The sequence below is a fragment of the Xenopus laevis genome, chromosome 2S (genome assembly GCF_017654675.1).
Source record: "Xenopus laevis strain J_2021 chromosome 2S, Xenopus_laevis_v10.1, whole genome shotgun sequence".
Classification (NCBI taxonomy): Eukaryota; Metazoa; Chordata; class Amphibia; order Anura; family Pipidae; genus Xenopus; species Xenopus laevis.
In genome coordinates this window covers 85,437,603-85,462,948 of record NC_054374.1, presented here as the reverse complement: position 1 = coordinate 85,462,948, position 25,346 = coordinate 85,437,603, and the positions used below count along the sequence as shown (strand labels likewise).

The 25,346-nt window shown below is 38.0% G+C and overlaps 1 protein-coding gene across 1 annotated transcript; it reads right to left on the bottom strand.

The window, feature by feature from the left end:
- Window positions 1-24,859, bottom strand: unc45b.S (unc-45 myosin chaperone B S homeolog). The gene is given in 20 exon segments (NM_001094003.1): window positions 1-966; window positions 2,101-2,259; window positions 2,651-2,768; window positions 4,716-4,831; window positions 4,985-5,098; window positions 6,021-6,087; window positions 6,516-6,643; window positions 7,409-7,549; window positions 9,978-10,119; window positions 11,023-11,117; window positions 12,503-12,803; window positions 14,342-14,513; window positions 14,913-15,083; window positions 15,952-16,117; window positions 16,696-16,863; window positions 17,658-17,747; window positions 18,555-18,730; window positions 20,272-20,308; window positions 21,660-21,821; window positions 24,572-24,859. Coding segments are annotated over 19 exon segments (2,784 nt in total). The 5' UTR covers window positions 24,572-24,859; the 3' UTR covers window positions 1-705.
- Window positions 24,860-25,346: the final 487 nt, after the last annotated feature.

Below are 25,346 nucleotides of genomic sequence, written 5' to 3'. Positions count from 1 at the left end.
TCTGCACAAATGTATCCCTTTTAATGTGTCCTACAGTTACAATATTTTATTTGTCAGCAGAATTAGTGAGCATCATTCTAATATAGTTTTTGATGGGACATTGTGTGTTTCTATGGCAGAATTTGAGCTAGGGTCGGCCATCTTTACATGTACAGGTATGGGACCTATTATCCAGAATGCTCAGGACTGGGGTTTCCAGATAATGGATCTTTCTGAAATTTGGATCATCTTACCTCAAGTCTGCTAGAAAATCATGTAAACATTAAATAAACCCAATAGTTCACTTCTGCTTCCAATAAGGATTAATTAAATCTTATTTGGGATCAAGTACTGTTTTATTATTACAAAGACAAATGAAATAATTTTTTGGTATATTTGGTAGACGACCATTCCGTAATTCATAGCTTTCTGGATAACGGATCCCATACCTGTATTGCCAGTAATGGGAGGAAGAGCAGCTAAAATTGTATTTAAAAAAAATAAAACCAACCCAGTTTAATCACATAGACTAAAACAAAAATAATTTATGTCAATGGAAAAAAAGTTTTACATTTCATCTCTGTGACAAAAGTCTTCAATATATAAGTTTTTCTTAGTTATTTTTCCATTGCATACACAGTTGGACAACCACAAATGTAAATGAAAGGGAATGCATGTGATCCATAGCACAAGACAGAAGCCATGATAACAGTCACTATGCATCACTCACGAAACAGTCTTGATGAAACCATAATCTAGGCATTTAACCAGGGCTTCCCTAGCCACATTAATAATGTGCTGCTTGTTGGGAACATCTGCCTGCTTTCCAATCACTGTTAAGATCTCCAGCATCTCAGATTCCACCAATTTCTTTGCCAATTCTTTTTCTGCACTAATAAGGTTATATGTAATCACAACTCCACGATGCTGAACTTGCAGGTCCTCATTTAGGCACAGTCTCTGCAGAATCTCCAGCCACTGACTTGTCTAAGAAAAATGAAGGCATGTTAATGTTATTTCAGTACTGTTGCTCATGTTAGATGACCCTCTGAATATGAGCATAGCTCAACTGTGGAAGCAGTACATACTGTATGTTATATATTTTCATAGAGTTAATTGCAAATTTAAGAAAAGCAAATTTGACCTTTTTTGCCACACTGAACGCTATCAATACTTCAGTCTTACTGTGTGCAGTGCTTTACTGATTACTGAGCTTGGAAAATTCGCCAGCGTGACGTCATTTCAGAACTTCGCCGATTTACTAACGGGCGCTGGGTAACTTCGCTAGCGAAGGAGATAGGCTTTAGCGGTACTTCACGCCCTAATGCCAGGCGAAGTTGCGCTCTGGCGAACGAACGTAACTACGCAAATTCACTAAGATTGAAATTTGACTGAACGTTACCTCTTGCGCCAGACTTGCCTTCGCCAGCTCAGACCAGGCGCAGTGCAATAGAGTAGATAGGGCTTGGTTAAAAAATTGTTGAAATTTTTTCTAAGTCCCAAAAAATGCTGGCGTCTTTTACTTTTTACAGGGTGATAGGCTGCAAAAGGATACATTTTTGGGGGGTACCCGGCTCCCCCTCTACATTTCCTAACATGGCACATAAACTATACAGTGGGCTCATGCGTAGAGCAATATAACAACTCTATAGTTCCCTGGGCTTTTGTAGTGTAATGTATTGGCTGAAACATATATGTCCTTTTAACTTCCCGCCGTATACAAATTAGTCAACGCTAGCATAACTTCGCTTTGCAACTTCAGATCTTCGCAAATTAGCGTTGTCCTGGCGAATCTACACCTGGCGAAGTTTTGCAATGTCAGTGAAGCTGTGGCTGGCGCAATTTCGGAGATAAGTAAATTTGCCCCATAGGCTGTAGGAATGCATAATAAAGTAAATAGAAATATTATTATGGACTAACCCCTGCACATCTGTTCTCTTTTTAAACCCTTGCTAGCCTGATATCTAATATGACACCCTATTGGGCACCTGAATAATTAACAGAGCAAATAATAGAAGTTGGTTCCTCCTCCAATGCTAAAGCTAGAACAACCGGTGAGGCCTGTCGCTAAATTCTGAGCATACATGTATTACACTGGACCTACTATTTACATATACTCACCACTTCTGTCATCTTGTGACAAAGCTTCTTCTCAGCAGCAGTCAATATTGCCAGTGTCCCAGCAGCTGCCCTTTGCAGCTTCACCTCCTCATCCTCCCCGCAAAGCAGCACTATCAATTTGAGGCGGTCATTCCCTTCTGCCGTAAACCTCTCCTTAACCTGTTTAAATTCAGACCATAAGAAGAGTCACTGAGAATCATTATTCTGTTTCACTGCCACATTATTTTTAGACTGTGCACACATTTTAAATGATGAATTCAGTCGGACGCAGTGGGTTGCTGCAAAAACTGTGTTTTTTATTTTAACACATGTTTCGAGCTGTGCTCTTTGTCAAGTGTGACACTTGACAAAGAGCACAGCTCGAAACATGTTGTGTTAAAATAAAAAACACAGTTTTTGCAGCAACCCACTGCGTCCGACTGAATTCATCACTCCTTTTCCTACAAGTTATTGTCTTCATTGGACGGAAGCACAGTGAATGAACAGTCTAATTGAATCCGATCGATTTACATTTTAAATGATGATTATGTAGGTCAGTGCTTTCACTCACCTCTTTGTTGACAGCTAGGTTACACATACATTCGGTGGCCGCTTGCCTGATCTGTTCATGGTTTTCAAACATGTAGTTTTCAATTTCTGGCAGAGCTTTCTCCTTAACAATTTTTTGCCTTTTGAAATGAGAGAAAATATAAATAATAAATAGTAGATATGTTACAAAAACATATTTAAAGCGCACAGAAAAATGTATAATTTCTCAACCAATAATGAAGAGCAAATTGCAACCAGATAATATTCATATGCATCAGGACCAACAGTAAGGTACTAGTGATATGGGAAGCCTTGTCATTGCTGGGACCCGCTAAATACAAATTTATGATGGACCTCCTCTCAGGAATTCTTGGAAATACATGCAGAATTAATAGGTGTCCTTTCTAACATTCTCTTTAAGGCTCTCTCATTACCCCCTCGTTTATAAAGCCAGTCCGTTACACAGTACAAACGTTTCCAATGTTCAATACATTAATGGCTTTTTTAAAAAAGGTAACCTAGCGTATAAAAAATGATTGAACTAGTCATTCTGTTCAGTAGCAGGCACTAAAAATTCATATTGTTTGAGCAGTGGTGTAACTACAGCCTCCCCATAAATCTTAGTAGGGGCCCCGTGTGCACTGCAACCTCTGCCCGGCCACTTCCTTACTCTCTGCACCTCCACTTGGCTCCACCGCTCTCCGTCACTTGCTCTCAGGTAGGAGAGTGGCCATGGAAGGGGATTCTCTACAGCTATAGAGGAAGCAAAACCCCGTAGTCCAGGAGGGTGACCGTGGGATCTGCTGCCTCTATAGTTTTGCCACTGTGTTTGATGATACATTGGCCTTGGCTACATATAGAATTGTATTACATTTATCTTGTTTGAGGATAAATAGGTTTAAGCTACATATAGGGGCAGATTTACATATGGTCGGATATTGAGGGTTAATTAACCCTCGATATTCGACTGCCGAATGTAAATCCTTCGACTTCGAATATCGAAGTCGAAGGATTTAACGCAAATAGTTAGATCGAAGGATTAATCAATCGATCGAACGATTTTTCTACGACCAAAAAAAACTTAGAAAGCCTATGGGGACCTTCCCCAAAGGCTAACACTGAGCTTCGGTAGGGTTTAGGTGGCGAAGTAGGGGGTCGAAGTTTTTTTTTTAAAGAGACAGTACTTCGACTATCGAATGGTCGAATAGTCAAACGATTTTTAGTTCGAAACGTTCGAAGGAAAACGATGGAATCCTTAGAATCGAACGATTGTACCTCGAACATTGTACCTCGGTAGGTTTAAACTGCTGAATGTATGTAGTCGAAGTTTTTTTTAAAGAGACAGTACTTCGACTATTGAATGTTCGAATAGTCAAACGATTTTTAGTTTGAATTATTTTGAGTCGAAGTCGTGGTCGAGGTCGTAGGTCGAAATTCTAAGTTTTTTTACTTCGAATCCTTCACTCGAGCTTAGTAAATGTGCCCCCCAACGTTGCAACGCTGGTGAATAGTAAGGTACACTTACCAATACTGACAGGGGGTCCAGGTGCTCAAGCCCCAGACCTTCAGCTTGTAGTAGTATCAGACATGTAGAATTCAGTGGTCATGCCTATGACTAAGTGCCCCTGAGGCAGGAAACGCGTAAGGCCACCCTCTGAGATGTTCCTTTTTGCATAATAAAACTTTAAATTTGCATCTATTTTGGAGTGAAGTCCAGTCTTTGTGCCAGCTTACCACTGAATTCTACATAACTTTACATTTGTTTAATACAGGTATGGGATCTGTTATCTGGAAACCCATTATCCAGAAAGTTCCGAATTACAGAAAGGCTGACATTATAATGAAATAATCAAAATCTTTAAAAATGATTTCCTTTTTTCTCTGTGGTAATAAAGCTGCACCTTGTTCTCAATCCAAACTAAGATATAATTAATCCTTGTTGAAAGCAAAACCATCTTATGGGGTTTATATAATATTTACACGATTTTCTGGTAGACTTAAGGTATGAAGATCCAAACTACGGAAAGATCTGTTTATAAAGAGCAAGTCATGTAAGCAATGATGAGCTTTATTGTGGTAAGACAAACCTCAATTTGTCGCTCTTTCCAGATAGATTAGTCAGAGCAAGGAGGGCTTCAAAGTTTTGAACCCCATCCCTTTCTGTATTTAATAGACTGACAAGTGGCCGCACCACTTCATACACCTGTAAAGAGACAAAATAACCAGTTAATACATTGTGCTTTTTCCTAGTACTCAGATTTGATTGCTGCTCCTAGAATAATAACATAATCATGTCTTAAAAAAATGTAAACTTCTAATCAAGCAAATCAAGTAGCCAATAACCAAAATGAGTTACCCTCTCTCCAGGAAATGCAATATCAGGATTTGATACAGCTGCAATTTTAGCCAACCCATGAGAAGCCTTTGTTTTGCCAACATCTGTTCCTTCCAGTGCCAGAGGGATCATAGCCTAGACAACAAAAGAAAATACTCTTTATAGAAAGCTCCTAAAATATCATATTTCTTTGTTTGATCTGCTCCTTTGGTTTTTGTAGCAGAATTACCATGCTTCGAAAAAGACCAACCTAAATTTCTTAAAAAAAAAAAAAAAAAAAAATCAAATTTTTTAACTTCAGATGAATAAGCGGTATTCGATCTTTGGATTCGAATTCGTATTGTATTAGATTGAATTCAAATCGAGGTATTTTCTAAAAACCATCAACAGGTTTTAGATGGTGAATAGACAAGGTTGAATTTCTAAAGAGACAGTACATTTTGATATTCGAATTTTCAAATTCTTTTCAAAATCAATTCAAATTTAGACTATTCCCTAAAATTACCTAGAAAACTTCGGACCTTGATAAATCTGCCCCTAAGTGTGTGTGTGGGAGGGTCTTGGAGAGCTTTCCCCTATAAAAACTACAGTTGGGGTGGATCAGCCTGCCAATCACAAAACCCTTTTTACAAAATAATGACGCCAGTGAAGGAGGTAACAGCCTACGAAAAATATCACTGTGGTAAATAGATCTACTAAATGAGGTTTAACTTATAGGGTTACTTAGCAGATTTTGCGACAATAATTTTGTGACTGTATACTAGAAAATGTGTGGTATTAACAAAACATGGGGACAGGCAATGTGCATTGATGCGGCCTCCTTCCACTTGTGTCTCAACACTTTAATGTTTAATCTACAATGTAATTACATTTATTGCTTCGATTTATTTTTGTACTGTTATATTGTCTCCTGTCTGTCGTATTAATGTGTAAAAGTGAAGCTACAGAAATAATGTTATAATAATACATACTGTACATCATCTCATTTTTAGTATGTTTTATTAGTGTTTGATAGTCTGTGATTCGGAAGTTAGACTTGGACTGCAAAAGAAATTACCTTGCCTCCTCCTTGAGCAACAATGATACCTCGATCCTTAGGCTCGTCACAAAGTGCCAGGAAAACTCTATTAAAGCAGAATGAGTGATCAGTAAAGTATCATCAGTTTTCAGTGAGCTTCATCAGAAAGCAAGACACATACTGGCAATCCAGTGTAGCAAAATAGTATTCAAGGTCGGGGTTGTTGTTCAATACAAATAATATGTAATTGGATACATGCAAACAAACTACAAACTGACTCAGGGCCAAACCAATGACTATACAAATGAGCTGAGTTCAGTCATCTGTTGGCCAATTATCTTAATCATGAGCCAGACAGGCCAACCTGATGCACGAACAATTCAGATATAAGTTCTGTAGGACAATAAAATCTGTTTGGCCAACTGAACTGAACCGAACATAATACTGCTTGACAAGGATCCCTATTTTATTACACTGATATCAGCTTATTTTTGGTATGGCAGAAACTCTATTGTACTATTTTGTTTATTGTACCTTGCTATTTGTTCTTTGGTTTGGTCTGTAAGGATAGAGTTATCAGCTTTCACCATGCAAGAAAGAGCAGAAATAACATCTGCCTGTAGCAACTTCTTGACACGTTTCAACACAAAGTCCTTCTTATCCTAAAAGGAAAGGAAAACAATAATTTTGGCAACTGAAAAATATAAGTCAGTATATGTATATGAAGAATTATTGCAATTGCTGCAGACATTCAGTTATTGGTCTCAAGCTTAAAGGGGTAGTTCGCCTTTATCTTTACTTTAGTTTGTCATAGAATGTCCCATTGTTAGCTAACTTTTCAGTTGGTCTCCATTTTATATATATTTCTATATTCCTATTTTTACATAAAAAAACTCTTGCTATGTGAGGTGCAAATTTTGTCCTAAAACAAAATCAGAAACCATTCTCCAGTTTAAGTTTTGTTCTTTTATGGTGCTTTAAGCCAAGTCTAATGTTTTTCTGCTGTAAACGTAAAGGGACAGTTAAATAGAAAAATAAAAGTGTATTAAAGTAATGAAAATAACTGTACTGTTGTGCTGCACTAGTACATCTGGGGTGTTTACTTCAGAAACTCTACTATAGTTTATATAAACAAGCTGCTGTGTAGCCATGGGGGCAGCCATTCAAAGCTGAAAAAGGAGAAAAGGTTACACAGCACATAACAGATAAGCTCTGTAGTATCCAATGGGATTCTTCTATTTTAACTGCTATCAACTGTGTTTCCTGTGCATGAATGGCTGCTTGTTTATATAAACTATAATTGTGTTTCTATAGCAAACACACCAGTTTTACAAGTGGAGGGCAACAGTACAGTATATGGTCATTTCTATCAAACACATTCCTTTTTTGGTGTTACTGTTCCTTTAATTCCCCAGATATTTCCTTACCTTAGGATGTTGCTCTGGAACATGCTGCTTGGAGAACTTTGCTAGTTGCACCATTTCAGGTATGACTTCCTTAACATCGTAGCTGTTTGTGCAGTTTACCAGTGTAGTAGCCACAGAGTAAAGGATGGTCTTATCACTTGTCTGAAAGGAACCCATGTGGAATTCATTAGTTAAACATTGAGGGGATTATTTACTACACTCTGAATTGCGAAATTCCCAAAACATTTGTAATTTTTTTTTATAAAGTCTGACTTTGTGAAATCCAAAATTTTTCAGAATTTATTAAACCCCAAGGATGGAAAAGTCCGAATCAGAAAATCCGGCATCTCAGACCTGTCGAGGTTGCATATAAGTTAATGGGTGAAGTCCCAATGATTTTCTGATGTGCGCTGGGTTTCGTGCAATACCCCAGAGTTTTCGGGTAAAAAAGCATAAGAATTCTGAGTTTTCGTGTGAAAAATCTGAAAAATTTGTGAAAATCAGATTTTTTCGGAAAATGTAATACCTGTAATAAATAAGTGTAAAAAACCAGAGCGGATTTGATCAGAGTTTGTAGCAGAATATGTTGAGATAAAATAGTACTTTGATAAATAACCCCCTAAGTTTAATTGTAGTTTTATATGGCATGAAATATTAGGAATATATTTACTGATTACAATTGATTAGATACATCAACCTATTCCTTTTTAACACAACATTAATGTAGGGGTGGTTTTCTGATTATATAACATCCTATACAGTAGTACAGGGGATAAGTGAATGACGGTACAAGAAGAACTCTGTTCCCCAGGGTTCGGTATTATGAAAAAGCAGAGAAAACTTTATTTGTTAATTATAGTTTTCAGTAATTTGTTTTAGTTTTGCCAGTTCTGCATGTGATGTTGTATCCAAGCAGGGTCATGTAATAAAACTTTTTCTTATGTTTGCCCACATGTAGTAACTGACACTCATCTGAATGATGCACATGTTAGTGGATGGGTAAAGGGGCGTTGCCTACATCCCACTCCCTCCTACCCCTCATGAATACAACACTGCCAAATGCAATCCTAGGCATGAAGTCAGGTCTCTGTACTAGTGCAGAGACAGGAGAAATTTCAAATGGAGTGGAAGGCATTTTGCAAATTGCAAAAAAAAAAAACATGGATTGTTCCCATTTTTCACTGTGTTTTGTATTGATTTGGTATTGTTGCAGGTTCAGGTCACTAGATGGCAATGTGGGCTAGAGAATACTCTATAGAAGGCTCTGGAAGCAGGAATTAGGGAAATTGCCCAAGTAGGTCTATATAGGGGAGTGAGTGGTTGTTTAGGGCCTCTTTGGCCAGTGAATAGGAAACTGATGATCCCAAGGGCAATGGGACCAACACCTTAGATAAGTACCCAGGTAATATGTTGACATCATCTTAGGCCAGTTAGTGTAAGGACAGCTTTTGTTGAACTCATCTTTGTTGGTGATCAATAGGATTAAGCCAGCTAGCTAAGCAACTGAGGCTTTACCAAGGAGGAAGGAAGGGGAGAGTAACGCAGCAGCATTTGCCAGTTATAGAAAAGATGACAGGGTCAGGACTAGCTAATTTCTTTTAACTGCTTATGGAGTTCTACTTTTTGTGCCTTACTATAGGCTGAACACCTGTTGAACCAAGAGAGCCCCTGAGATATATAGGGGGTAATGTAATTAAGGTCGCAAAGAGAAAAATAATTCACACCAATAAGAATAAAAATCCACATCTCATAATGTAATATTGTTCCTTAAACTGTTATTGCATTGCGAATTTTAATTGTGCATTGAGAATTTTAATTGTGCATTGAGAATTTTAATTGCACACTCTTAAGAAGTGCTTGAAGGTGTCATAATGTTTTGGAGCAAACATAATGACTTTTTCAGTAAGAAGTTTTATTACATTTACTGCGCATTGGCGCAAACTATAAAATTTGCAAACGGTCTTCCACTATCGGAAGTGGTTGATAAACAGTTTCCAGGTTCGCAAAAGCTATATTAAATTTTAGTAAAATGTAATAAAAAGTCAAATTTGTTTACTCAAAGGCATAACTTTTCACATTACGAATAGTTTTTCCGTTACTGAATTTTATTACATTCCTCTAATAGAGTCTCAGGAGGGTAAGCTTTGGGGCAAATTTGTGTTCTGTGAACTTCTGGTGCTGTTTAATGAAATTGTTGATTGCAGAACAGATGGAAATATAATCAGTGACTGAAAAGTCTGTTATAGAATTTATCTCAGCGTCAGCCTGGGCTGGCAGGTCACATAGTAAAAAACAGATATTCCATGTACACTGCCATTGGTCAAGCAACAGGTCAGGTGAGAAGGTTTCACGACATGGATAGGGGAAAGACTCTGAGGTTGGGGTGGTTGGGCTTCCAGACATCCCACCCCAACACTGGTCTATGTGCATGGCCTCTAGGTATCTCTAGTTTATTTATTATTATTTTTTCCCAGACAAAGAGCCCCCTGTAACAGTGTTATGTATTACAAAGGGTTAAATTAGCCATTCTAGCAGGTGAAGTGTTTGCATCTCCAGTGTACCATGCTGGAGCATTGTATATGCATTATACCTTGCATAACTCAAACATGGCCTTCAGTGACTGCTCATCTTCTACAAATTCATCTTTTACATCTGCATCAAGTGTCAGATAAGCCAAGCCTTCCACTGCCCATTTCCTGGTCTGTATGTCGAGACTGGTGTTACACAACCACCTGTTAAAAGAGATTGAACAGTTTCCTCTTAGACAGCTTTTGGGCTATTGACCTGTATAGACTCTCAAACTGAATCCTAGTCTACAGACATACATGCAGTCAGGTGAGAGTAGTTGTTATCCCACAAGAGTGAGCAATACAAACAAAAATTAAGCACACGTTTGAACATATTTCTAGCCTCGTTTTTCTCTGTACAAGGTAAAAAAATAATACAATGGCAATTCAAAAACATTGTTTCATTGGTTACTGGTCCTAATGTTTCTTAATTCCTCCAAGAAAATTGTAAACATTTTCATTAATACACCTGCATTGATTAATTCTTTGATATTGGTTTCTGAACGATGTTCAGTTAGATTCTTAAGTCACATGATTTTAGGGGGGTATTTATTAAAACTCAGATTTTTCTCATTATTTTAAAAATAAAAATGTACTGAAAAATCGAAAAGATAATTGTACGTGCAGGAAAAGTCGCGACAACATCACTCAGCAATTCAAATCGTGCAACTTTTTCGAATTGTCACCCTAAAACACACTTTTTTGGATTTTTGCCAAAAAACATCTTCTGATTGTAAAAGGAACATCTGCCATTGACTTATACACGACTTCCTGGGTTTAGCTAAAGTATTTTCTGATTTTCAGCAGCTTTGGCACGTAAAAAATCTTGAAGAAAATGTAGTTTTTTTCCTCTAAAAATTCAGATTTTTGCCCTTAAAAACTCGCCCAGAAAAATTCGAGACATAATAAATAGGCCCCTAAATGTTCTGCCTAAAGGAATCTAAATTCTATATCAAAATCCACTCGCTAGTAGTTCATACATTGCTAATCATAATGGTAAGGCTTGTGTTCATTATCCGAGTATAGTTTTGCTTTCCATTCATTATAACTGTATTCATTAATACTTACTTTCTGCATTGCTTGGCTAGTTTATCAGTAGATCCCTCTGCAAATTGCCTCAAAGCATAATCTGTGCCACCAGCAGATCCAAGTTTACAAAGACCCTGTAATGCAAAAGACTAGATTAGAGCCCTGTTCTACCAAAGGTTGCCCAAGATTGTTTTGGACCCGCGGGCCAAACATTTGCATATTGATTATCTGGCCGAACTGCATTGATCTCAATGAAAATGGGAAGATGGGAAGAAGCTGTGCCCTTCTCTCTTGAGAAGCAGCCAATGACAAAGGCTTGAAGGGAAAAAAGATCAGCATTCTGGATAATGTGTCTAGAAAACCCAAATGCTGTCTGATAAAAGTCAGGGCAGTCAAAATTGCCTCCAGAGGGGCACCCGAGATACTGTACAATGATGGTCAGGCTGTAAAACCATTATGATACAAACTATCTAACGGGCCTCCTGTATTCTACTGTGATTTAACTGCCAATGATTTGGACTCGTGTTTGCTTACGCCTTAGTCCTTTATGAAAGGGCAGAACAGACTGGTCATTTTACAATACATTTTAAAGAAAATGTTCATCTGAAAAAAAATCTATAGTTTGATATAGACAACAGAATTCTAGGGCAATTTGAAGCTGGTCTTCATTATTATTTCTGTGGTTTTTAATGATTTAAATTTGTTCTACAGCTTTCAAGCTCGAAATAAGAATCTGATTGCTAAGTGTTAATTAACCAAGCAACCAGGGAGCATTAAAATGAACATGGAAGATGAATAGTGAACTGCAGCTTCACATCAATCTGTTTAGTTGCTGGGATCAGTGACCTTGACAACCAGACAGAATTTTCAGCTGCAGGCTTGAAAGAGCTCGGCTAGAAAGGCTATTAATTCAAAAGCAAGAAAAAATAAATAAATAATGAAGACCAAATGAAAAGTTGCTTACAATAGGTCTACATGTAATATGCTAAAAGTATAACAGTGAACTTCCCAATTAAAATGAGAGATTAGTGGAAGGGGATATGTATTTATTATTGTTATAGTTTTGTGCCTAGATTTCATGTGCATTGGGACTGCTGTCTATGTGTCACTACTAGTTCCAAGAATAAACATAAAGAAAAAAATGAATAAATATATTAAAAAAATTACAAACTACGCTTTGTATACTGTAAAATCCATGCCTGAAGAAGAGACCTCATAGTTCAGATAGCTTGCTTTGTAACATTCCAATATAGTTACCCATACTCTTATTGAATTTACAGTTAATTAGTATAGATATTGACATGTAGTAATATATACAAGTGTAGAGGTAGGTCTGTATATGTATGTGCACAAGGGTTCATTTGGAGGGAATGTTGCTATTTTCACCAAAAATAGTAAACTACTTCATACTAAAAGTTAATTTAAAGGTCAGCTATCGAATACAGTTTATTTCGACTGAAATTCTGACTTAATAAAAATGTTTTCATACTAATTGAAAAGAAACTTTAAATGTGCTCACCACAAGTGCACGAATCTTTATTTTCTCATTCTTGGTTTTCTTGTATATATCTTTTAATAAAGAAACCCCATTTGTAATAATAAAGGATGCCCGGCTAAGCTTTGTGGATGCATGAATCAGGGCTTCCACAGCCACCAGCTGATCGACCTCCTTCTCTGATCCTGTCAAGGCAACCATCATTTCCATCACTCCCTGCATGCCAAGGAGAATGTTGCCAAGGTCAAAGGGCCCCTGCAAGATGCCTGATACAGTCTGGATAGCGTGCAGATTCTTCTCCATATCCTTAGGGTCAAAACTGCCACTGGTAAAAAAGAAAGATTTCAAATGTAAAATGAAAAATAAAAACATATAATTTGTTAGGTTTATGCCCTTGTTCCCAAAAAATCTTTAGATGACCAAAGCACTCTTTAAAGATCTGTGCCTTTTGACAGTAACTAGTAACTATAGGGCTTGTGCTCCATTGTTCCTTATTCATAGTCCCTACTGTTCCTTCTTAGGAGTAAACTATACAGTGGGCTCATGTGTAGGGCATTATAATAACTCTATTTTCTTTATTAAGGTTCCCTGGACTTTATAATTTCCGACCGTATGCAAATTAGCCTGAGCGAGGACCTCTAACAAAGTTGTGCTAGGCATAATTGAATGCTAGCGCATCTTCGCTTTGATTGCCGAAGTAACACTAGAGAAAATTCGCCAGCGACGTCTTCGCAACCATCGGCAGGCAAAAATTCGTTCAGACAACACTAATTTACTAAAATGCGAAGTTGCGTCCTGAGCGCCGAACGCTGGCAAGTTTTCGGGAAATTATAAAGTCCAGGGAACCTTAATAAAGAAAATAGAGTTATTATAATGCCCTACACATGAGCCCACTGTATAGTTTATGATCCATACGTCAGAAAATGTATGGAGGAACCGGGTTACCCAAAAAACATTTATGGGCTTTTGCAGGCTATCACTCTGAAAAAAGGAAAAGACGCCAGCATTTTTTGGGTCTTTTTCCACTTAAAATATGATGTAAGTAACAGAGGAATGAGGAAGATCTATGCACTCCAATGCACTTCGCCTGGTCTGAGCTGGTGAAAACAAGTCTGGTGAAAGAGGTAACGTTCAGTAAAATCTGCATCTTCGTGAATTTACGGAGTAAAATTCACCTGCCGATAGAGTGCAAATGACCGCTAGCGTTTGTCTCTTTCTGCTAAGTGCCTGGAAGCGGTAACACTGGCGAATTGTCGCTAGTGTTACTCACTTCACCCTTTAGTAAATCTGCCCCTTAGCAGGTTTGTATTACAGGTGCAGGCTACTTTTGTACACGAGCATTAACTACCCTGCACATGAGTAAGGTACATGTACTACACCCCATATGGTTTAGAAGGATCATGCCAAAGAAATCTAGAAGTTAAGAGGTTGTGGAACAGTGGTTTTCATAGGACTGCAGGCCATGGGAAGTGGCACAGGATCCCTATGACATAATACTGATTAAAGAAGCTCATGTCTATATGCTCTCTTACTTGCTCTTAAGCATATATAATTCCTGTTTTTATGCAATATTATGCCAATATGCACTTCCATTAAAATGAGCAGATTAGCAATGTTATTCATTATTGTACAAATATCTGCTGGTGGTATTTTTCATCTACAAGAAACTCTATTTAAATAGGCAAGACTGTAGTCATGTAGAATGGATGCAATGTATCTGATTTTATACAAAGTGTGATGCTTAATAAAAATAACAATGGCTATCCAGCACTAATATGATACTTTATTGTCATGGGAAGCTAGATGAAAGCAAATATATAAAAAGCAACACTGCAAACTGAACATTCCAAATGAACCACTTACGTGATATATTCTTCACAGATTTTCCTGAAATCGTCTCTTTCTGGGTCGCATCTCAAATCATCGTAAAGTTTATTAATCAGAACTGAGGCATTTAAACGTGTGTTTGGTGTCAAGGGAAGGCAATTTGGCAGCTCTGGGACCTGTCCCAAAACTTTTAAAATTTTTTTCAGTCCTGGTTGAAAGAAGATAAGCTATTGTTAAACAAGAAAGAAAAACGTAATCCATGTTCTTCTGATAGAAGAGATGAAATTTAGAAATACATTTAAAACGCAACAACTTAAAAGAAATAACATTTGAAACAAAGGTGTGTGTATCTGAAAAAATACAGCCATAGTTTATGAAATGACCAAGCAGTGATTTTAACTGGTCAGCCATCAAATGATCTGATCCAAAAGGGTTACATGTGAGATGTAATACAGAAAAAAAGTTGATCTTATTTTGCTTATTAAACCGTGAAAGTGAAAAAATAAAATGAAAACAAATGTTAATTGTCAGTGAGTATATGCATGCATGTCTCAGTCTGAGCTGGCTTTAACAAGATACACTCAAAGTTTTTATCCCTTGCACTCACCTACATCCACCACAAAGAGTGTCTTGGAGTTATCTTTATTCTTGAGATCATAGCGTGGGATGTTTTTATTTAGGAGATTAAGTGCTTGGTCCCTGCCATGACCAGATACCTTCTTACTAACCAGCATATCCAACAAATGGGTGGTGATTACCTTCAGATCCTTCTTAGTGTCTGTAAATAGGAGGCAGAAAAAATGTTAGAAAACACTGTCTCAAACTCAAGTCCCGACTTCTCAGCAAATGTCACTATACAAATACATTCAGTAAGAGGTAAAAAAGAATGCATGTTTATTTGGTGTAACACGATTTATAAAACCCCTATAGGTATGGTATAATATTTTTGCTCATCTTGTTTTGTACAAACAAGATGAGTCTGAAGAGAAATACTATTGCAAAAAATAGAAAGTTGTGCTAACTACTATATTATAAACAATTAGGCGGGGTGTAATGAGGCTGTGACCACAAAATGAATTCAGAAAAAGACAGGATTTGTTTTGTTTATATATTGCAATAAAAAGTTACATGTACAACTTAGTCTCTGTGTAAAATGTATAATGCAGCAATAGAATTCTTAATGAATCAGATGAAAATTGAGCATAGGACTGGCCAGATATGGGATGACTTTGATGTAGTTGACCAGCTTAAATATATTGCAATATATGGACAAACAATCCCTGTTTTGTTTAAAGGGTAAGGCATTTTTCAGTAGCAGTATGCACAAAATGTTTCTGTCTTAAATATATTGATAATGGGTTAAGTGTAGAGGACTCTTGTATTTGTCTGGAGAAATACTATTAATTACCATACTTGGATGACTATTGACGTTCTAGAGCTGCTTTTGTACTTCCCACTGCTGCCAAAGGGAAGCAGCCAGCAGGTATTCAATAGCACATCCACAAAACTAATAGTGTTTTTCATGCATTAACATCAGATGGAATTCTGCTTCCAGTTATGTATAAGACCTACCCTTAATAGCAATTCCTAGACTTGTAAAATATGCAGCATAGGACACATCTTACTTCTCTGTGAACAATTCTTACCCAATACAAGAGCTTCCTCCTTTCCATGGACTTTCTTATCCTCTCCTGTTAAAGAATCCACAATGTTTTGCAACAGGTTACATGCTGCTAGAGCAATTTCTTCGTGGTCTACTGCCATAATACTGCAGATCTTATTGATGCCCACAAGGTGTACAATAGCTGTTGCCTATAACAGAGAAACAAAAGTGCTTGGTAAGACTCTATGAGCGTTTTGACAATACTGTATATTTTGTATGTACAATATACAGATAAGTTGAACTGAAATGTTTGCCTTGACAGATAAATTCCGCATTATACCTTATAACATTTTCAATTAAAGTTATGTATAACATTTTCCAAGCTTTCTACAGGCATATGAAATCAATACAGTTTAAATACATCACATCAACATTGATATATTATACATTTTCCAGTTACCAATCAGCACTTTAAGATTATTTATTGGATCAAACCAGATTTTAACAAGAAGGCGATGGACCAGGCTTTTCCCTTTCCTTTAGATACCTAAATAGGTGAGGATCCCTATTAGGAGGAGTCATGCCAAGCTCACATAAGGGTCTATAGTTGCACTAGGATCCAGACTCCCCTCATGGAGAGCCAACCTTTGTAAGGAACCCCTTAGCTTATAACTAACTGTAAAAGGGGGTGCCTGCCCTTCAGCTCTCTGGGTTGTAGGGATTAGTTGGGCAGCTAAGACATATTTAAGGGCCTTGGCAAATGTGCTGCTGAACATAAAAGTTTTACCCGTGCTCTGTGCCCAGTGCACATGCCAGAGAGTGTTCTGACTGCAGAGAGAATTAGTTCCGGATCCTTGGTTTCAATCAGCTGCATAAGAAGATTTACACCATTGTTCTGAAAGATCCGTTCAGCTCCTGCATCTTCTCGGCCCAAAACTATCAAGTTGTTGGCTGCCTACAAGCAGGATATAAAAATACAAATGAATCCTTTACCAAGTGATCTCTTCATATTAAAAGCAAAGTATCCATGCATTCTACCGCCCCAAAATTAGCCAAAGTAAAAAATGATGTTTTTGAAAAAGGAATTTCGACCAGATGTTTTTGTTTAAAAAAAAATTCAAAAAGCAGTTTTAGTATAAAAAAAGTGAATACCATAACACTAAAAAAAGAAGAGGTTATTTAAAAATGATATGAAAAAATTGTAGTGTACATAAATACAGTGTGGACTGTTAATAAATGAAATAATCTCACTTCTTTCGCTGTAGTAGTGGTCACATATGTTTCCTTAAATGAGTGTATTTAGCAAGAATTTCAGGGGGCCTACATGTGTCGCCACTGTGATTGTTCCATTTGCTGTTTGTACAGTATACTAACAGCTGGAGAAGTTTGACTTGTATTGGACTAATGGACACGAACGATCTGTTACCTGCAACAGGTAGACATTTTGTGCCGATATTTCTGGATGATTTCTGAAAAATGCTTGAAAATATCTCATGATGTTTCTTGGAAGCAGCATTTACTTGTGTTCAAACATGGAAAAAATCTAACTTAAAAATCTAACTTAAAAATCTAACTTAAAAAAAGTAACAATGTAGATTTGTTATTAATGACTAATTGTACTTTCATGTGTTAACCCCCTAATTTGTGAGTATAAAGAGCTCAGCGAGCCCCCCCGCATATTCACTCCCTGTACCAGATATGTGGTGCTCTGGTGTGGTCAGCAAATAGACCAGTGCATTTTAATTTTACCTTCTCTCTCTTTTCTTTATCGCTGTTCTCATCCAACAGGATCTCAAACATTTTTTGAACCCGGGAGTCTGTGGAGAACTGAACATGTAGCTGTTGGAGAGTAAAGCAGAGTAGGAAACAAAAATAAAATTAGACTCCGACCTGGGCATAATATGCAAGGTGAATGTGATAAGGGCCTTAGACCGGGGATCCCCAACCTTTTTTACCCATGAGCCACATTCATATGTAAAAAGAGTTGGTGGGCAACACAATCATGCAAAAAAGCTCATAGGTTGTGCCAAATAAGGGCACTTAGTGGCTATTTGGTAGCTCAATGTCAAATGGCAACTTGCAGAAGGATCTGTTTGGTAGTGCCCCTGATTTTTTGTTTCTTCAAGACAGGAATTCAAGAATGAGCACATGATTTAAGGCCACTGGGAGCAACATCAAATAGGTCGGTGAGCAACATGTTGCTCACGAGCCACTGATTGGGGACCACTGCCTTAGACTGTTCCATTGTGACAGCAGCTGATTATTAATCTCTGCAAAGCACCTCATGCATGATATGTGGCATTATATATAGCATCATAATAATGTAATCAGTCAGATGAATAGCTTCTGCTATAATAGAAAACCATAAATGGGGTCTACCTCTGTTTACATGTGCACAGCTTATTGAACTTGAATTCCCTGTATATTTTCATTTATTAATATATGTATCCATCTTACATAACTCAGTGCAGTGTTATTGTTGAATTTCTGCTGACATGATTTGGCTCCTAAGTCTGTTGTAAAATAAAAGCATGGTATGCCAATTCTGTGTGTCATTACTAATACAAGTTCTACACAATAGAATGGGAAGCCACTGTTGGCAATTGTCAGGGAACAAATGTGAAAAAAATGTTTCATAATCTTCACCTTTTCTTGGATATTTGAACCTAGTCTGTGTAACATCTCCAAGAATGTACGATTTTTGGGCTCAAGTGTTGCACATCTTTGAACGTCTTTATAGGCCTGATCGAGCTTGCCTAGCTTCTCCAGAGCCTGGCAGCGCCTGAAAAGAGCTTTAATATCTGATGCATCCACATCGATAGCTGCATTAAAAGAAAAATAGTTATCTAAAACTAGAAATACTATTAATGATCATAATGAACATATCAATTAATTAAGATTAAATAAAGCTACTAAACGTTGCAGAATGTATCTTTTCTAGGGAGGCTTAGCCTGAGGATTATATTTTGGGTTTCTGCCCTGGATAGCCATGGAAGTATACTAGAGTGACTATTATGAGATGTTACATATATCTGTAATGTTATTATTAAAGAGGAACTATTGTGAAAATAAGCATTTATTATAAGCTTCAGCATACTGAAATAAGAAGTTTTATAAATATAATCAATTAAAAATTCTGTACCGTTTCTGAAATAATCAAGTTTATATTCACTATCCCTCTCTCAGCATCTGTTTCTTTTCATTCTGTCTTCATGCAGCAGTTGCGTGTCAGATATTTATTGACAGTTAGATCCAATATATCTTATAGGGGGGGGGGCTCCTTTTGCCTAGAAGATGTATTAGAGCTCACTCTATTAAAATTACCAGAAATTCTGTCTCTCTACATGCAGAATTTGTTCAAAAGGCAGTTATTTTGTTAGATTTTGTTTGTACTGTAATCAGTTATTTGAGTGAGCTCTAATTCATCTGCTATGAAAGGAAGCCCCCCTTTAATATGTATTGGATCTAACTGTCAATGACTATCTGACACCCAACTGCTGCATGAAGACAGAATGAAAAGAAACAGATGCTGAGAGGAATAGCGAAGATAAACTTTATTATTTCAGAAACAATGCAGAATATTTAATTGATTGTATTTAGAAAATTTCTTATTTCAGTATGATGAAGCGTATATTACATTTTAATTTTTGCGATAGTTCCCCCTTTAACCAAGGGGATGTCCCAAATAAACATGGGAACCTAAGCACAAAAGAATCTCTGCTCTGAATAAACACCTGGAGGGAGTCTCCTACTGCCCACCCCCAACCATCTCATTTACATGTGTACAAAGAAAACACTAGGGTAATGTTTCAGTAATCACAATAGATTTTAGCAAGATCAAATGGGCCCAAAAATGTTAGTGGATAATAGCACAGGTTAGGGCTAGTCCACACGAGGAGATTCGGGGAGATTTTGTCGCCTGGCGACTAATCGCCTCTTCTTTTGAGTGACTATCTCCCTGAATTGCCTCTGCGTTTTTCCCCATAGGTCACAATGCAAAGTCGCCTGTGCTAAAGCACATGCATCTGAACCAGCTTCGGGCGACTATAGAAAACTCATTGCCGCGTGTGAATTAGCGCAGGCGACTTTGCATTGTAGCCTATGGGGAAAAACGCTGAGGCAGTTCGGAGAGATAGTTGCTCAAAAGACGAGGCGATTAGTTGCCAGGCGACAAAATCTCCCCGAATCTCCTCATGTGGCCTTACCCTGAAGAGTAGTCCTTATGTACCAGACACTGGGCTTTTGCATATAGTCTGCCAGTGCATGAGTCTGCACATTTGCAGGTCCCTAGCATTTGGTGACAGTGGGACAAATTTCTCATGGCATTCTCACTTAACAGCTAATTATTTTCCTATGAACTAACCTTTTGATGCATCTGCTGCTGCTTGTATGTAGTTTTCCTGTTAGAACAAACAAGAGACGTGTAAACAAAAAGAGGGTTTCAAAGCAAGATTGTAAGATTATGCTATTATGATTTTTATGATTATAAAAAATCAGTTGGGTTCATGCAGAAAAGAGTAATCTTTCTACATGTTTTCTACTTTTAATGCTGTTAAGCTCTGTGGATGACAAATTGTCCATTACAAACATAATAAATAATATTTAAGTAAAAGGGTCAAAGACCTCAAGACAGTTGGCAGGACAAACCTTGTAGTGTGTTAGGCTACTGCCACACAGGGCTTATTCTTGGCCTGTGTATAACCACAAGTTGAGAGTCAGCCAATCCCTTAGCCTCAGCTGGCTCCTGAGTCTGTGCCAAGAAGCACTGGTTTAGACACTAGCATGCATACTCATGTGTTTCTATGCCAAAATACAATGTGTCTGAACCCAGTCTTACAAAGTGTCTCTTGGTGTAGACACAGGCGCTTACTGAAAATCAGCCCTGTGTGGCAGTAATCTTAGAAAACAGTATTGTGTTACTAATTATGCAGCTGGCCTCCCTCAAAAATATTAGATAGGGGCCCTTTATTGGCTGTATATGCAAGGTGTACTGGAACTACAGCTAAGGTTGCCACCGTTCCTAAAATATTTTACCGGCCGGTGTAGATTAAAGGGGGCGGGCTGTGATGTAAAAGGGGGTGAGTCACTTCACTGGGGAGTGAGGTTATAATATTAAGTACTGGAAGAAATTGTGCAGAGCAATGATGCAATAGCGCATCCAGGGCAGACTTCAGGGAACAGAAAGTGACTGGCCAGATCAGGGGCTTGTGTGGGCAGGTCAGGGGATCAGATTAAAGGTATTTAAACTTTTTAAATTGCAGGTAAATCTGTAATACTCACCCCAGCCTAGGCAGGTGTTTTACTAGCTAGGCTGGTAAAATACCACCCAGGTGGCAACCATAACTGCAGCACACCTTAAATTAAACAGATATCACTTAAACATCTGTTTATTTTGTTTAGTTAATTTTATTTCAAATAAATAATTAAAATAAGCAACCAATACATAAAACTGTGTATAGTGCAGTTAGGGTTGCTACCTGGCCGGAATTTTACCGGCCTGTCGGTAAAAATTATGGTTGATCCCAATGTTATTAATAGGGAAAAAAGATAAATATATAGGAAGGCCAGTATTTTTTTCCAGTCGGTGGCTGGACTGCTCTGTGCTGCTAACCATTAGGGCAAACCAATGCTGCATAAAGGTGCTGACATTTTTTTTTTGCTAAATCTTCTATTGCTTACTTCTTACTCCTCCAGGGTTTTTTGTTTTTTTTTAAAATTAAGGTGAATATTCAACTATATTTTCTCCCTTACCTGCTTTAGGTAACAGGCAGACCTGTTCCGATAGAGTACAGCCTTCATCTTCTTATCAGTTATAAGCTTCAAGGCTTTGCTGTAACACTCAATAGCATTGCCATAGTCATTGGATTGGAAATACTTATTCCCCTCTTCCTTTAGCTGCACGGGGTCTTCCATCTGCAGATAAAATGAGTCACATTTGCATATAAGAGTATTGTGTATCCGTGTCACCCACTCTGCAGCTCTTATGTTGATGAAGTGTATCAGAAGGATGTCAGTGGTACTGGGAGTTATAGTTTAACAACAGTTAAAGATCAGAAGTCTTTGGTATGCAAATTCAGCACTCTCTTTTTTAAATCATATGCTTAAGCAGAGCTGAATCAGAACATTTAAAGCCGTATCATTTTAAAGGATTAGGAAAATGAAATTCACTGAAGGTGAACCAGGGGCATATGCCTAGGAGTGGCGTTCGCCATCTATTTTTTTTTTCCCAGAAGTGTCTTTCAGCTATCCAAGATAGTGTGCATGTATAGAAGAGTTGGCAATGTAACTCTGCTGTGCATGTACAGTGTCCAGAACACTAAAGGAACAGCTGAGATGAAACAGAAGATGGCTGAGCTCTTATACCCCATGCCTGTGAGTTTTTTTTAGTGAAGCCCCAGTCAGGAGTCAAAGTTTAGTGATTATATTCACTAGTGGGTCCTTAACAGATCAGCACTCCCCAGTGAATTTCAGTTTCCTTATCCTTTAAGGTACTGGACACCTGAAGGTGACACATTTTAATTTTTTTGATGCCATATCTTTAGAGATTTTGTTTGCATTTGAGTAAAAATTAAGGTTCAAAAAAGAAAAATCTTTTTTGAATGATTCAGTATTCAGTTCTATTTACTAAACTGAAAAAGAGGTTGGAACAATGGGGTTGTATGTATTCATTTATTTTAGCACTGCAACAGGCAAAGATTGTCATTGACTTAGATGGATGAAGCAAGCTGTTCTTACATAGCGCCAGCAGAAACATTGCACAGTTGAGTATACAGAGATAAGATTATGAGATTTAAGTGATCTGTTTTCCTTGTGTGTTTTGTGCCCCCCTTGAAGTTCCCACGTGGCACTGAAACAGTTGTGTCTATCAGCCTGGGAGTCTCACGTCCATATATAGAATACAATCTGCTTATGGTGGGACATGTGTTACTGTCACCTGTTACAGAGTCATGGCACCGAAATTTCACTTTACATTCCCCTCCTCCATGCAGAAACAATGCATTACAAAATGATTAATTTGCTCTATTTTGTACAGTAAACCTTCCTGTTTTTTAAACTTTGTATAATGGTTACAACGATCATCAATGAATACTTTTTATTTTTCAGTAGTACCGGTATGATGCAAGAGGAAAACAAAGTAAAACAAACTAAAAGTAGAAAGAAATGGGGATTGTGTGTTTATGTGTATGTGTGTGGCTACGTCCATATGAGCTTGCCCACACTTTTATTTTCAAGTAATGCTGTAGTAGCAGATACCTGTGTGTATGATACATTATTTAACGTGTAGTTCCTGCAGCTGCACTGCTTTTAATGCACCATCAAATGTATTTCTTTCCAAATGGACACAGAAACTTGTGTGGATAATAAATTTGCACACCAGCAGTAATTCTGCTTCAGTGTCCTTTCTGTTCTCAACTCTCGTGAAACTATATTACTAAACTTTGGTGCTGGGACGGAGCACCTGCGAGACAGCTATAGGACCAGCTATACTCTCCACCGTGTATATATCTACTATTTGGGACACAGAAACTCTGTTCATGCCCTCATGGAATGTTCATTCTTTAACTGTTGATTTTTCTAGATATATTCTGGGTAATGATCCTTGATGTATGACATAAATGTATGTTATATAAGACAAGCTATTTCATGCTTCAGTCACAGTCACCTTTCCTTAAATCATCTATAGAGTTACATATGCGCCCACTTAAAACCAGTGTTATAACAAAAGCCTCATGGGCCCTGGGGCAAAATTTGAAAATGGCCTCTCCAGGCTGCACATACAGTACAGGAAAACTTGTTCCACACCTTAATCTTGTAGAAGATTGCGACAAGGTATCCCCTTCAAGCCTCATAGGGCAGCAGGCCCAGGTGCAGCTGCACCCCATGCCCCCAAGCAGTTGTATAATTATTGAGAGCCAGGCCTTCAACCTTCAGTTTTTCACACCACCCGGCTGCTGGCAATTAAACCCGGAGAAGGGGCTTGTAAGAGGGACTACCATACAGCAGAACCTGCATTCCAGACTACACCGCATCCCTTGTTGGGTCTGCTGTGTGGTGGTGACACCACTGCCCCATACTAAATATGTATGTGTTCATGGCAGTATCAATGTTCTTCATAGTTATCCCTCAAGTAACCAATAGTTTTATTGCAGCAATGCCTTCTTAGTTTTTTTTTTTACATATAATATGTATTAGGTTTCATAGGGCTAAGCAGTATGGGGGAAACATGCAAAAAACATGTGCAAAGCACCACGGGTCACAAGGTACTGGACAGTCCTTTGCTCATTGCCTGACTTGCTGCAGATTCTTAATTCAGCACAAGATACAGCTGTCATAGACTACAACTGCTAAACGGCTGTAAGAGACCCAGTTTTGTACTCTTGCCTGAGGCAATTGCAAATGAGCCCTATTTAACATCCCTATGAACTAACTTCTCTACATGGCAGTGGATAGTTAGACTTGTGAAAGGTTAGACTCCCACACATGAATATATTACAAATGAAATTAATTTAACTGATCAAGTCAAAAGAACAATTAGCGTGTGTGCAAATTGCAAGCCTTTTTTTTCTAACCCTCTAGTTAGCGTATCACAAACTCATCACAAAGTAACAGGAAAAAGACAAAATCCCTTTCTCACCCGTTTACTGCTTCATATCACAACGTACCTTTAATACAGCAGTATGAACTCCTTCTATTCTTCTGTGTCTCCTCTGCTCTGAAGTCAAACTTCTGTACCTTAGCAGTCTCTTGGCATGGAGCCGCCCTCTCGGTTATTTATAGATCTCAATGAAATGGCCCAGTCCTCTGGAATACCACACAGGCAAAGAAGAACAGGGACTTAACTTGAGCAAACACGAATGCCTAAACCCTGCTTTGATAAGAATTATCTATGCCAAGCTATGGGATATAACTGGAAAATCTACAAGCTCTTCCCTCTTTGCATGAGTTGCCATTATGAACAAAGGAGACAGTTGTAGTTGCAATTAAAGTTAGCAGACACCCCTAGTGCAATGGACAAACCCACCTGTCCCTCCTTTTTTGGTTCTTAATGACAGCTGCCTGCTGGCAAATCAGTGGTAATGGACTAGTGATTGTAGGAGACGTTCCAGAGCAGCTGTCATTGCTAGAAGTGGCTAGTACCTTCTGGAATATACATATCCATATCACTAGGCTGGGATTGCTCCACTCCTGATTTTAATTCTCCTTCTTGCAAACATGACACAGCTAACTTGTATTATGAAATGATGTACATCTGGTTGAATGCACATACTAATGAAATCTCATATTTTTGTTAGGATAAATGACTGCTGCAGAACTATCCATACTGGCAATGACTATACATACTGCTTGAAAGCCAAGCACATCAAGGAGGGACATACAGTACTACTGCTCAGGTATGGGCTGAGACCCCAAAAAGGCCTGGTCATTTCCTATACACAG